Raw genomic sequence first — 15,659 nt, forward strand, 5'->3', positions numbered from 1 at the left:
GGCTCCAGCCCACCGCAGGGTGCACACACACACACACCTGCACATACACTAGGGACAATTTAGAATCACCAATGCACCTAACCTGCATGTCTTTGGACTGTGGGAGGAAACCGGAGCGCCCAGAGGAAACCCACACAGACATGGGGAGAACATGCAAACTCCACGCAGGGAGGACCACTCAGTTAATATTAAACAGCAATATTAGAAACAAGCTGAATTACTTGGAGTAGCATGGGAATATTTGTATTAAGGGTTAAAGTAAGAGAGAGGTTAGGAGCGTGCGCTGATACAGCACATTGCTGCACTCACCACATGACAAATCAACTCAGGATCCCAGATTAGGACCTGAGTGCAGCCATGCAATGGGTGACACCTCAGCACCACACAAGTTCAGATGGAATGGAACAGTGTGGGGTTTTTTATGGTGGCTGGAGTGCCAATTCTGCCACTAACCCCCAGGTTTTTCATGCAGGTCTGGATGCAGATTAACATCATACCCAGGACGGAGCAATTGCAGGTTAATGGCCTTGCTCAAGGGCCCAACAGAGTAGAGTCACTTTTGGTGTTTTTATGGGATTCAAACCGGCAACCTTCTGATTGCCAGCACAGATCCCTAGCCTCAGAGCCACCACTTCACCTACATAAAAGTAAAGTTAAAGTAAGTAAGCAAATATTTATTTGTTTTTTTTAATGTTGACCTTTTATCAATGCTGGTTGATATACTCCTATCCCATCTATTATCTACACTTCCTCTCTGATAACTACCACTTCCTCTGCTCTCATGATTTTGTGTTTCCTGGCTTGCTGTGGTTTTACAAATAGATATTTAGTGCCACATTTATATACTGGATGGCTTGTTGAATAACTGAGTCCATTGACCTTGGAAATCATTTGAGGTTCACAGACATTACTGCAAGTCTCTGTATTATTACAGAAGACAGCACCAGTGGTGGTATACAGAGGATTCAAAGCTGATTCATTCAATGTTGATTTAATATTGCTGCAAATAATGATGCTGATAACTGCTTCATCATACAATGGGCTTGAATAAATGTCTACCATCAAGAAACAGTAAAAATTACTAATGCTATCTTCATTTGTTCTCTTTCTACCATATTCTGAACTGCAACTTGGCACAATTTAAGAAAATCAATTTCGTAGTGACTGTTGTAAATAATGAAAAACTGTAAATATGATCTTCTAATAAAATTGTCCATGAAAATCTCTCATCACTTACCACACAGGAGATAGGATCAGTGTTTTGCATACTTTTATCTCATGACTCCTTTCCAGTGCACTGTGTTGCATTTCCAAACAAACTGAATGCAGACTTTATAAAGATGGACAGATTAATTTACAAACAAGAATGCAATACTATACAAGCACATTTGTGCTGGCAGATGTACAGCTGGAAATACCCTCAGGTATCCACACAGTATTGCTCTGCATGTTTTCAGAGACTAAGGCGTCAGAAAACTGAACAAAAAAAAATACTGCTTCATGACAAATCACATTAAAAATATATATATAGCTTAATGAACTACCAAATTACACACGTATTAAAGTTCATGTATTTTGACAGACTTATGGTTTATATCCATCATTAAAAGGGAAAAAAGCAAGACATACTATAGAAAAAAATACTATAGAAAGAAGAGGGATAATCTCTAAAAAGCACAACTAACAGTTTTTATTATTCACCTGTTTCTTAGCAAAATATTAAATAGATACAAGGCATAGAACAAAGCTTCCAAACAGAGCTCAGAGGTTGAGGTTTCCCTACTTTTTTCACTGAGGAATGTGAGCAGCTGGAATCCTCAATGACACAGAAATCTGTTATCACCCTATAATTATGAGAGTGTTTCCACTTTTACATTTGTATTAAAGCAGTAACAATTTACAGACCTGTACATTTTATTTTTTGTAGCCTGTACAGTTTTCATGTGTACTGAACAAAACATCTGATTAGGAAGCTCTTCAGAATTTTAAATATCATATACTACATTTAAAACAAGAAATGGTAAAGAATATATAAACTTATTTAACAATATCTTCTTCTAAAATCATAATATCTTAGCATACATGTGGTGCACAAAATGCAGGTTTAATGAAGTATATTAACCCCAGTATATTAACACTATTTTAGACATGCAAATAAATGGTATAGTGAGGACTAATTTTATGGTGTGTGCGCACAATGGACTTCAGAAGCAAGGTATGAAATCCCCTTCAGTTATCACATCCCAGATCAAAGAATACATTAGTTACAACAAGTAGCTCACCACACTAAACTCATAACCAAATGCAATATAAAGAATTGGCAAATCTCAGCCAAATAACACGGAGCCAAATGACTAGGGTGGTTTGCTTGACAAATGAGAACTTAAGCTCAAGTTCTTTCTGTGCCAATTTACTCAGAAAGCCAAAGTGCAAATGAACTGAGGTTCACCACAAGCTGAAACAAAACATCATTTTAACATGCTGTTTTCAGCCTGCTGACCCCTGGGAATAAAAGGGACAAATCACTTATTATTGGTTAATTACATTATAAATATTTTTGGTTACAATCTTGCCTAACATAAGGAATACATTTATCAAGCTTTCAACTGAACATGTATACGTACAATTAAAATATAATCCTTAGATTTTTATTGGTCATAGAATAAAAATCAAACAATTCACTTTGTAATTTAGATAGATAAAACTATTTTTAAATTTAAAAAAAAATCCAAGGATGCAGTAATACAGCATTAATAAATGTAACTATATATGAGGATTGAAGCATTATTCTTATAACAATAGATAACATAAACTGTGCATTATTAAAGTATGTCATATTTTAGAAAACATTCAGTTTCTAATATTATATGAAATATAAAATATAAAAAATACTAGTGGATAAAGTCATGCTATGTTTATTATTTGTGGTGTAAGTAAGATATTCTTAACATAAACTGCTGAATTTGATCTTTATTAGTCAACTTGTGTTATTTTTCACATCAACAGAACTGAGATTATCAAGGAGAAACTGCTGCAGTGAACAAATAACAAATCTGTAGCAGTATTACAGTATATTTATCTTTCAAGAGAATGTTATATTAAAGCATTTGAGTATCTTTGGAAATCTGTGCAACACTAATCATAAACAGAATCTATAAAGCTCAGGTCACAAAATTGTGCAGAAATGAAAAGTGATGGTCTGGCACATCACTGAGCATTGAAAGAAATCTTGATGCAGCCTTTATTGAAAATATTCTCGCTCTGAAAGCAGGGATTGAATTAGAAATTAAAAGAAGAAACACAATGTATCCATCATTATTCAGACAGGATTTCTAATGCATATTTGAAGACTCTGATGTGTATTATATCAGTGAAGATGCGACTATATTCACAATGGTATTATAGTACTTAAAAATTTCATCTTCAATAAAGGTAAAGTCATACAGATCTTAATACCTTTGATGTTTCGTCAGCTTCGTCTTCATGAACAGAGCTGGAAGGAGAAGGTGTGGCAGACTTGCTTCCTGGTGGAGAAGGAGAACTGTGAGGAACATTGTTTCCTCCCATGTTTAGCCCAAGTTGTGCACTAAGTTGAGACTGGTTGATAGTTGTCAGCTGACCATGCTGCATCATCACTGACTGGACTCTTGGTCTCAAGGCTTCCATCGGAGGATGAGCATTATACCGTGATGACTCTGTGTTGCCCATCTCTTGCATCTAAAAATAAACGGAAGCAGTTATATAGCTGACAACAAATCATGACATTTAAAGCTTCAGTAATGTCACAAAAAACAATATCTAAAAACAATTTTTGCAACCTCATGCCTTCCTCAATTTGCAATGAATTACTTTCAGTTTAACAAATGCATTCATGAAAGACTTCTTGCTTATTTCACAGATGCTAATATGCTGTAAAGGAGATTATATGAATTGCTATAATTCATAAAATTAAGAATGGGGTGAGAGTCAGTTAGCATTTCATCTATAGATTTAAGAGTCATTTTTGGGTCTATGCACAGCTATATTAAATATTATATGCAAGAAAATGAATAGGTGCTTAAGAAAGATCACCTCCAGCAGTACTAGCAAAAAAAGAGGTCTTGCAAGATACAGAATGTCCAAGGTAACACCCAGTTCCCTCACACATTGCAGAAAATGAGACCCAGGAAAAGAATGTCACCAGAAAGAGCCTATACCGCATCACTACACTTATGATATACAACAATACCACAAAATACACAATCACAGTACTGGAGAGCTGGCGTTCTTTACTCCACAGTCAATATATCATGCCAAGCCAACTTGCACCGAATATTGAGTGCAAAAGGCCTCATTATGAATATGTACGTAAAAAAGAGATTTTCTCAATATAGGGTGATTGAAATGTCCATTTACACAAGCAGGAAGGGCGGTGAACCCATATCTGCACCACCCATATCATTACCTTGAACTGTTTGTATCGTAAATTGTGAAGGGACATGTTGCAAAATGGTACTACCACTTTAAAGCCGGGTGAGTTTGGCAGAACATCAGTTTCATCATAAACATGAATGTAATGTAAAAGACAAACACAACTCTTCAGAAATATATCTTGATTTTCATATATCATAACAGAATGTAGCAGCTAATTAACAAGGCAACTGAATAAGGTGCGCACACATATTAAGGTCAGGAGAGTCAACTGCTTTAACACTGGACAAGTTACTGGATATCAAAAAGACAAAGGACAGCAGACGCTTGTCTACATGTTGTATGGAGACTACTTAAAACGCTAATAGTAGCTGTTAGTCCTGATCGTTCATTTTAACTACTTCAACTCCATCCTTTATCCTACTTCCATTCAGAGCAAAGAAACTTTTGACACACTTTGTATATCTCCATCACCATTAACCTCATGTGAGCCACAAAACCAGATATGACTTTGGTCATGATCACATCAGATTCCTGGTGTAAATACCACATCACATGTCTATAAACATGGAAATATCTCATATCTAAACATCCATTTATATTCTGGATTCATGCATAACAATACAGGGTCAAGCAAAAGGAAGCAGCCATGCTTTTAATAAAAATTACAGATAGTTGTTTTCCACAGATGTTTCTGTAGAACAAGAATGAACCCAGGGTAAAATACAGTAAAAACACAGAATACAATAAACGAAGACCCAGAAATGTAGTAAGCAACTGGACTGCCACAACATGAAAAAGTCATGTTTGAAAATTTTATTAATATTGTTACTAGCCTGAATTAACTCAAACAAGAACCAAATGCTATTAATGTTACAAAGGATTTTCATATTTGGCACCATATTTAGTTGAAGAATAACTCAATCCTTTTTACTTCATTTGCAGTTTATTCTACAATATCTGTGCTCTCAGGTTTCAATGTTTTGTCTAGTCCTAAAGGAAGAATGTAAAATCAAATTTTTGTATTGCTTTTTGACAAGTTGTACTTTTTACCATTATCCTGTGCAAAACCAACTCTATTCATAATAATAGGAGTTCTTTTTTGAAAACTCTGTATGAATGATCAATTTAACTGAAAACAGAATCCACATCTTTTAATGAAGCACTGTACATCTTTTTCTTTTAACTATCACATTCCTTACCGAAAGTAGTTACCACACATTTCCTGTAAAAACAAACCAAACCAAAACGAAAAACATAAAACCTGTGTGCTTATGCTAAAGTGTTCTGTGATAATGATTTAAATGATGGCATATACAAATTTGAAAAACTTGCATTTTACAAGGGGAAAAATCTCACTTAAGTGTATTGTTTTGGAAAGGCCATATGTTATTAATCTTATTAGAAAGCTTTAGGGCATATTGAGCATGAAAATGCTGTCTGTGTCATAGAATTACTCAAATGAATCATTTAAGGAATAATATGGCAAATTAAAATTGTTGAACTGAGCAGGACTATTTTTTTTTTTTGGTAAATCAAGTGTGTATGCGCACACTTTCAGATTATCATACTTTTATTCAACTGCAAGTTTGGGTGCAAGTATTTTAAGAAGTGTATGTGATTTTACTTTAAAAAGCAAATGCATTCTGTACTAATAAGAAGTCTATTATTAATAATAAACCTTTTCATTTTAAATCAGCTTTAAATGAGAATACATACTGTTCACTTATATATCTAAATAATTCATTTTGGTTGCCACCATCTTACTGAAATGATTGGATAATTTAAACAATATGTACTAATAAGTTCACTTTTGTAATTACAGGAAAAGCCATCTGATCAAACATATTTGTCTAAAAGTGCTGCTGAGTAATATTTTAGACAAAAATGGAATACGGTATCTTATTTATTCAAAATTAGAAAAAATACTAAATTGTCAAACTACAAATGCCATTTACCATTCACAACACAACTTTACCAAAATTCATTAAGCAAGTCTGAAAAGGTTAATTTCAGTTTTTCTTAGAAATGGTCCTTTAAAGCAACATGAAAGGCCAAAGTTCAGCATGATCTTATAAATCTGGCAGTACATGAAGTCCAGTCCAAATACTGAAGTTTTCAAAATATCAATTAAAAGTATAGGATTTTCTAAACAAGATTACTCTCCCCACATACAGTATATTAAATGTAGGAATGATAACCCCAATAAAATAGTAAAATTAGTCTCTCATATTCAGTGAAAAGCCTTTATCTAAGGGCTGATGTTGGAACTTTGTCTGTGCTTGTTCTTCTCTGCCACAATGCTACATTTAAACATTGCTGACTACATCCCACTGAAGCACATCATGCTGGATTGAGCAGGATTTACTACTTCTGGGTTATCAGAACCTGACGCATTCAGTCTTATTTGATTGAGATTTTGGCTAGTAAAGGACCTCTTCAATGCCTCAAAGTTCAGAGCATGACCCTCTTCTTTTCTATCTACTTATGCTTTCTCTTAGACACTTGATTCTCCAGCATGTCCTTACAATCCACTTCTATGTTGATAGATCCTTAGATGTTGGTGGCTTTCTAATTTTTTGACTAATGAGATCATTAGAACAATTATCAGGGCTAGTGTTGCTATGCCAAAATATCTTTACACCTGTTGTTTGTGCAATAACTCTTTGGGCTTCATTCTGATCAACCAAAAAGACATGATAGGCTTGTAAGGGCAAACATTTTTGAAAACCAAACCCAATATACAATACACTGTTAACACCATAGCAATAAATGAGAGTTTTAATGTATTTTAAGTTTATTTTAAAAATTACAATTTACATAATTGATTAAATCCCCAGTGGACCCATGGGTCAAAAGGATCAGCTATTTCCTTATTGACATTAGTGACTTGCCATTTCAAAATTTCTTGCAAATAATTACCATTACCAACTCTGGTAATATTCTATATGGTTCTAAACAATAATTTACATGTATATTGCACACTTCCATTTATAAGCACTGTATACATTTAATAATAAATAACTTCACATAAAACTCAAAATAGTACACATTTAAAACAAGAAAAACTACACACAGATTGACAAATGTTTATTTTTCTTAAAATTATGCTATTAGGTTATAAATATTAATACAAATTCTGTATGGTAATGTGAGACTATATTACGCTAAAGTCAGCTAGCAAAGTAGAAAAAGATATACTGCCTGGCCAAAAAAAAAGTCGCCACCTGGATTTAACTAAGCAAATAGGTATGAGCCTCCTATTAGATAATTACTGCATGGGCGATTATCTTTCAGCTGGCAACAAGTTATTTAACCCCAACTGGTGCAATGAGTTGCTTCTCATTTCTTAAACAACCATGTCGAAAGACACATCTCGTGGTCATGGAAAAGATGTTAGTCTGTTTGAGAAGGGTCAAATCATTGGCATGCATCAAGCAGAGAAAACATCTAAGGAGATTGCAGAAACTACTAAAATTGGGTTAAGAACTGTCCAACGCATTATTAAAAACTGGAAGGATAGTGGGGACCCATCGTCTTCGAGGAAGAAATGTGGCCGGAAAAAAATCCTCAATGATCGTGATCGGCGATCACTTAAACATTTGGTGAAATCAAATCGAAGAAAAACAACAGTAGAACTCAGGTCTATGTTTAATAGTGAAAGTAAGAGCATTTCCACACGCACAATGCAAAGGGAACTCAAGGGATTGGGACTGGACAGCTGTGTAGCCTGATGGCACGGGCATATTCCAAGATGACAATGCCAGGATTCATCAGGCTCAAATTGTGAAAGAGTGGTTCAGGGAGCATGAGACATCATTTTCACACATGGATTGGGCACCACAGAGTCCAGACCTTAACCCCATTGAGAATCTTTGGGATGTGCTGGAGAAGGCTTTGCGCAGTGGTCAGACTCTACCATCATCAATGCAAGATCTTGGTGAAAAATTAATGCAACACTGGATGGAACTAAATCTTGTAACATTGCAGAAGCTTATCGAAATCATGCCACAGAGAATGTGTGCCGTAATCAAAGCTAAAGGCGGTCCAACGAAATATTAGAGTGTGTGACCTTTTTTTTTGGTGGCGACTTTTTTTTTTGGCCAGGCAGTGTATATTTTATCTTACATAGACAGTTTCCAGTTTTTCTAACATCATGGGCAGAATGGCAAATTAAAATAAAATAAAATGGCCATCAAGTGGAATATGATGAAGGTCTGGTGTGGTATCTATCTATCATAGTAAAATATTTGTTCTAAGGTCCAGTGAGAAAGTTAGAAGGCATAACTTGATCACCACAGGACAAAACAAAATCAAAAAGAAATGGAAAGACTTTGTAACAGGTAATCATAAAAAATGATTTAATTATTTCAAATGCAATATGAAAAAATTCACATCAGGAGTGTTAACAGTTGTATGTTAAGGTAAAATGATGGGATTTCAGCCTTGATTTATTAAGGCTTCCCTAAAATTGCTAGATAGACCGCTCCAGAGTTGTCAGGCTAACTGTGCTACCTAATATAGTAGTTTTTAGTTTTTATTACTCCAGGACTATGAAATTAGAATGAAAATTAACTCTAAATAGGCTTTGCTTTTCTTTAAACAGTGTGTGGAATAAAGTGTTTAGTACAATATAAATGAAGTGACAGAAGGAGCTATAGCTATTCAGTGTTTTCTAGCCCTCCCTTTAAACTTTTACTGTAATTTTCAAATACAGGATGAAGATTCATCTTTTTACTGAAGAATCTGATGTGATCAGCATATTACTTCCCCTACATTAAGCTACGATTTTAAAATTAAAATATTGCAGAGCACTGTGTGAAAAAATGCAAAGAAAAATCTACTGGGTCAGCTTTTTCAAAATCAACAAACGTTTAGCATTTTATAATGCTAATAACTGTGCCAAGTCTTGTTCTGACTGAGTAGTTTGTTTCTGAGTTGTCATGTCCACAGAGTCATATCCTAACATACAGACACACACACCCACACAGATGGACATCACTCTCAAAAATGGAAATTTTAAGCTCATCACAATACTTTCTCTTTATACAGTATTTATAAGAAAATAAATACGTTTACTTACTTACTTTAACTTTATTGTTTAAATTGTGTTAAATTTATACCCCTACTTTGCCCTTCCCTTCTAATGCACTATTCAAGTGGTTTCTCTGTACTGTCTACATCCACACTTGGGTGTAGTTCCATAGAAAAGCTTAGAAAAAAACCAGTTGTAATGAGGACTGCTGTGATGACACCACGCATGACCCTACCGGAGAAAACTGACAACTGTATCATTCTGGGCAACATAAATGTTCTTTTAACTCAACCAGCCAAGTCATATTGATAAGTTTTAAGTTCTATTTTAGGCAGGTTACCCAGGTTATGTATTTCCTGTTTAACTTTTATTCATTTGATTACTTTGTAAAATCAGGTAAAGTGGAAACTGCAAGTACACATTATTAGATCATTTCTTCAAAAGAATGCTAACTTTAGCATGTCTGGGCAGTGATGCCAAATAATCCAAGAAGCTATGGCAATAACTATTCTGGGAATATTATTAGGCAGTGGCGAGGCATTTTGCCCTAAACATGACTTTCTGCATATGTTGAAAACTGGAGCTGCAAGGGGGAGCTTGAAGGGAATGAACACGGGAGTTCTCAAGGACAGGTCAAACACCAGAGATGGTTTACAACTTTGACCCAGAAGTGATCCTGCAGGGAATTTTTAAAATGGTGAGCTTGGATTTAAAGGAATACTTTCCCCAAAAATGATGTATTTTGTATACGTTACATACATTATGTGGTTTGTAGTAATGGCCAAGAAAAATATTTAATCTCATGTTTTCATGGTGAATGGACAAAACAACGTTTCTGATAGAATAATACCCAATTAGGACAACCACTCAGCAACAACAAACAATATAAAAACCTCCATGAACTAAATCACACAACATTCCATACAAATAAATCAATTTTTACAAACATAAGATCGAAAACGAATCAACCCCCACCCCTGAGAAAGAGAGCTAAGCCAGAAGAGTAAAACTTAAAGCTAGTAAAAATAAGTAAGTAGATGAATCAGCATTCTTCTGATTTAAAGTTTCTTCTGCACCACACTGATATACTGATAAAATATTCAATGCTGTATTTGTATGTATGTACTGTATTGTGCTCAATTAAGAATACTTTAATGTTTGGAGACTTCTTTTTTTAAAGCTATTAACAGTTTAAGCATTAAGCATAAATTTTAAAAAGTGTGCTTATTGATTAACAAATCTGTCATAAAGATAACAGCTGGCCAGAAGTTACATTAGGAAATTTTTCCTGACTAATGACAGTTAAAAGTTCTGTATTTAGATTATAGTTTATTCATTTTATTTAAGCTATTTTGCTGCAGTAGTTTAAAAACCACATTTCAAATGGAACAGACCTAATTTCCAGTAAATGTCTAGCCCAGGGGTATTAAGCTCTGGTACTAGATTGCTACTCTGGCTGTAGGATTTCATTCTAACCCTTTTCTTAATTAGTGACCAGTTTTTGCTGTTAATTAACTGTTTTGAATTTAATTGACTTGCTCTTTATGACCAAGAACCCATAATAAGCAGCCAAATAATAATGAGATAGAAAGCAAGCCAACAAATGACCTATAACCTGTGTGAAACATACAATATCTAAAAATAAAGAAAGGTAAAGGCCTCAGTAATGTTGATCTGCTCAGGTCCACAAAACATTTTGGTGGAATACTTAATAAAAAGAAACTCAACAGTTTTGTAAATGCCTGCAGTGGTAAAATGGGATGACCAACACGTCAAGGAATTAAGTAACAGGTTTAATTAAAAACAAGAATTGTCTTCTTATTAAAAAAAAGTGGTTGGAGTGAAAATGGTTGGAGTTTGAAGCTATGAGTTAGCTGGTCATCTATTGGCTCACTTCATATTTCTGTTTGGATGCTGTTGAAGGAAAAAATAAAGCTTTCAGAGGACTGAACCTTAAAAAACAAGTCAATTAAAATGAAGGGTAAATAAGTCAATTAAAAGATGAAAATTGTGACTAATTGAGAAAAAGATTAGAATTAAAACCTGCAAAAACTGTAGCACTCCAGGAATGAACTTGGACCACTCTGGTCTATCTATTATTTACTGTAGATATGTTTATTTGTATCCAATTAATCAATAAAACAAACTTGCTACAGGCTACTTCTCGTCAACATTCAAGAAAACTGTTTTGTATTGCATAATAATAAAGACGTACAATAATAAAAATATGGACTTGGACTACTTAGCATAGAATGGGTCAGCACTGTTCAAATACATACAGTGACTGGTTCAGAGACTTACAGTATATGACAAAGTCTAAAGCACTGCAGCCTGCAAAAGTGTAAAGCACATTTACAAGCAGACTGAGACTGATATACCTGATAAAGAGATGCTTGTGCATGGTGCAAGAAAAGTACTTGGCTAAAACAACTGTGACTAAAATAGGCCATTCCACCCAATAAGCACATCCAGCCCATCCTATCCTCTAGCTCAAAACAACATCAAGTCAGTATCTGAAGGTTCCTAAAGTCTTACATTCTACCACATTATTTTTTGATTTCTTCTATGTGTCCATGCTTCTTTCTTCCCTTAGCTTTCCAGCTATGTCCCTGTGTTCTTGCTAAAAAAATACACTTTAAAGTAACTACTGAGGATCCTCTGTACTGATTCTCTTTGTAATTTTAAACACTTTAATTATGTCACTTTGCCATAAATTGATACATATCAGCAGAGAAGACAGTTCGCTGAGCACCAAGGCCAAAGACGACCCGGATGGATTACCAGGGTTTTTCTTGATAGTTTCTTTTTCTTTTTGTTTTTGGCATGCACTGAGAAAATGATGCATTACTGTGTCTGGACAATTTCCTTAGGTGATGAAAAAAGGATGAAATAAGTCTAGCACTAAGTTGGTAACTGTCCTGCCCACATCTTGCCACAGATGAGTATCTGACTGTACCTTCCTGTTTTCTCTCCATTATTGTCTATTAATATCAAGATGTTTTTCAAATGAAGTTGAATTTATCTTTCTTAAACTTTTCAATGATATGTAAAATAACCCGTACTTTTCTCTTACACATGCTGTATAGTATACTTTCTTCAACGACAAACTCATACATGAAAAAATGAAGAAGGATGGTATAAAAGGGTTGTCTCTCTGAATAAAAAAGTGAATATATATATATATATATGATGCACAGGTACTTTTTAATAACAATGTGATAAAAGTACAACCACTAATGCTTCACTATTGGTCCCTGTTGTGACCCTTGTACTGCTCTGAGAGTTTCTGGTTCTAAACTGGAAGAATCTGGTCGAGAAAATGGATGTCCGCCCTAAATTCTATTTTTAAGTATAAATTACAAAAAGCAAATGGGCCTCCTCACATGTATGCTTTGCATTCAGAGCTTATACTGTATATTAAGTCTTTGTAAGAAATTTGAAAAAGAGGCACGGTTACAATTTTCATCGACTCAAATAATGCTTCATTTATAATTTTTAGTTGGAAAAAATTTTTTTTTTATGTTTGTAAGAAACAAACACAGTTCCAGGAGAATATGCTGTATTTGTTTAAAAGTACTGTCACAGCCAATGAAAATTAATAATGTCAATTGTAAAGGTCACCAAACAAGATATGACTCTCTTTTGACCCTCCAACTGAATTTTTGGACAGGTATGTTGGTGGCAGGCTTCATTCCAAGCAACTTTTTAAAATCGGAAGCAAATTATTGTTATCTTCTTACTTAACTAAATCTTAGTGGTTTGACTGCAAAGTTACAAATTACCTAATATATTTGTTTTATTGCTAAATGAACTTAAAAATACTCTTATTGCACTTTTTATATCTTTTAGAGACTCATGGAGTATCCCATGTAAATTGGAACTCAGGAAAGGTAAAAATTCACAGATATAATTCTTTCTGCCAACATCTGCTACATTCTATTGCGAAACAGAAAGTAAGTATTGTGCAGTAAAGAGAACACTCAAAAACTAAAAAAAAAATAGAAATGAAGTGATTGCCTAGGAAGTTACTAATGATTTACCAAAATACTAAACTAGCACAGCTTAGTTCTGTTTGCAATTAGTTTGCATCACATCTGAGAATTAAGTGACCACCTAAGAATTTAGAAAAGTGAGTCACTAAACACTAACACATTTTATTTCCACTTGTAATTAATTAGAGATGCAAGTCTGCTTCTGATACAAAATAAAGTGATCTCTCAAGAATTTATCACAACATACTGCAGCACTGTGCATTGCTATCACTTATGACTGTGTTGTACAATATGCAAAGTTAATTTCATTGTCTCTTGTTGTTAACACTGGTCAGCATAGTGCCATAGAAGATACGGTTAACACTGTTCCTTCAGATTGATAAGGCCTCAGTTTACGTAAAAGCAATGCAATTTCTTCCAAAAACATGAAGATTGAATAGTATGTCAGTGTTGAAGTGTGCCCTATTATGTATCTGTACTGATGTCACTTCCAGGGTTGGTCTCTGTCATGGGACAACTGCTGTTGAAATTGTCCTTTGCTCTTAATGAACATGAACTGAATATAAGTGAACACAATCAGATTCATGTATAAGAATGAAAAAAATAACACCACTTAAAAATTTGTTGTTGTTAGAAATGATGCCAAATACTACATAACATTCTACATAATATAGCTTATGCTGTTAAACCCATTCAGCAAGTAAGTTATGTGAATATTTTTGGAAACAGCCCATTGTAGAAGTCATATTCTTAGGCCAAATTTACTAGTTTAATGTCTAGTCAAAGTCTCTCACAGCAACTACTAACATTAGCAGAGTACTATTTTTAAAATGAACATACATTAGAACTCATGGGATAACCCATTAATACAGTAGGATACTGTATGCTGCTCATATTAAAAAAGTAACATCCTAAAATATTTTTTATAAATTCACTGAAAGATAAAGAAAGAATATATAAATGGTGCACGTTGTTCACATTGCACCTAATTCATTTATATGATATATTATGTAGTCATCTCTCGCCATCTGCCAGAGATTTGCACTTCTTGGATTCAGTTTCCAAGCAATATATTGTATTGTTTAATAGTTTTAGAGGTTTTAGTTATTTTGGCTTATTAAGGGTTTAAGAGAATATACTATATTCACTTGCTTAGAACATCAAGCAAATCATTAAATGAGCCAATCATTATCTAGCATTTGTGGAGTCTTATGGCTCCTTCACTTACAGCTGTTTCAGCACACAGCAGTTGGCAAACGGGTAGTAAGAACACAAGCAACCCTTGGGCTCTGTTTGTTAATGTTACTTACCAGCTGCTGCTTATGTTATCTTAGGAGTCAAGACTGGAAGGGTGCCAGTATTCCTGAGGAATAAGAGACTGATGTGTTTGAGAAGCCCTCCCATTTAGCCTTCCCTGTCATCACTTGACACTGAACACTTCTGAGTGTTATCCCAAGGCCTGAACACAGAGACTGTGGTTTGCTGGTCATTTTCTTCGGGCATAGGCCAAAAGAAATCAATTTGGCAACTCTCTTATAAAGTATTTTGATTGCCAAGATAATTTACAACATTGCAGTGAAAGTTAAAGAAAAATATATAAAAGATATCCAAACTGTATGTGTGTGAGTGTGTGTGTGGGTGTGTGTATGAGATGGTATGGGAGTATTGATCAACTGGAACTTGAAAAAAAAAGTGTGCCCTCACCTCTTCAGAAATTCAGAAATTACTTTCCTCTCTGTGTACTTATACTCCTACACTATGTTATAAATAGGCTAGGCCATCATTGATTTTTGTTTGAAAATTTTAAAAAGTGTCAACCCTCATCCATTCTGATCATGGCTGCAGATTTTAAGTAATATTGTGGCAGAGGAGGCATTTGAAATGGCAACTGATATTCAGATGTAAATCTGTCACAAATGTATTAAAATACACATATACAGTACATAAACCTACACAGTAAATCATTTAAAGCTGTTACTATACACAACCATTCATGAACATTTGAAATTGTATGAACTGCTTTCAATGGCCACTTCAAAACAGTTATCAGACCGATTTTTGTAACTATCCAAAGCTGTAGGTCATTTATAATGGAAATCATTGTATACATTAAGAGGTTGCTATTTGTTGAGGGATTTTTATTTAGTATTAGTTTCTATCACAGGGTTGAAATTTAAATAAATATATTAAGTATTCAGGGTGACTGAGCAGGGTTTGTACTT

The 15,659-nt window shown here is 34.4% G+C and overlaps 1 protein-coding gene across 4 annotated transcripts in view; it reads right to left on the reverse strand.

The window, feature by feature from the left end:
• Window positions 1-15,659, reverse strand: part of tox (thymocyte selection-associated high mobility group box) — a 265,803-nt gene that overhangs the window by 40,339 nt on the left and 209,805 nt on the right. For all 4 annotated transcript variants that reach the window (XM_051929067.1, XM_028803560.2, XM_051929068.1 and 1 more), the window contains one exon: window positions 3,457-3,717. In XM_051929067.1, the coding sequence (XP_051785027.1) occupies window positions 3,457-3,717 (261 nt within the window). The remainder of the gene's footprint in view (window positions 1-3,456; window positions 3,718-15,659) is intronic.

Source organism: Erpetoichthys calabaricus, chromosome 6 (assembly GCF_900747795.2).
Source record: "Erpetoichthys calabaricus chromosome 6, fErpCal1.3, whole genome shotgun sequence".
In the NCBI taxonomy this organism is placed as follows: Eukaryota; Metazoa; Chordata; class Cladistia; order Polypteriformes; family Polypteridae; genus Erpetoichthys; species Erpetoichthys calabaricus.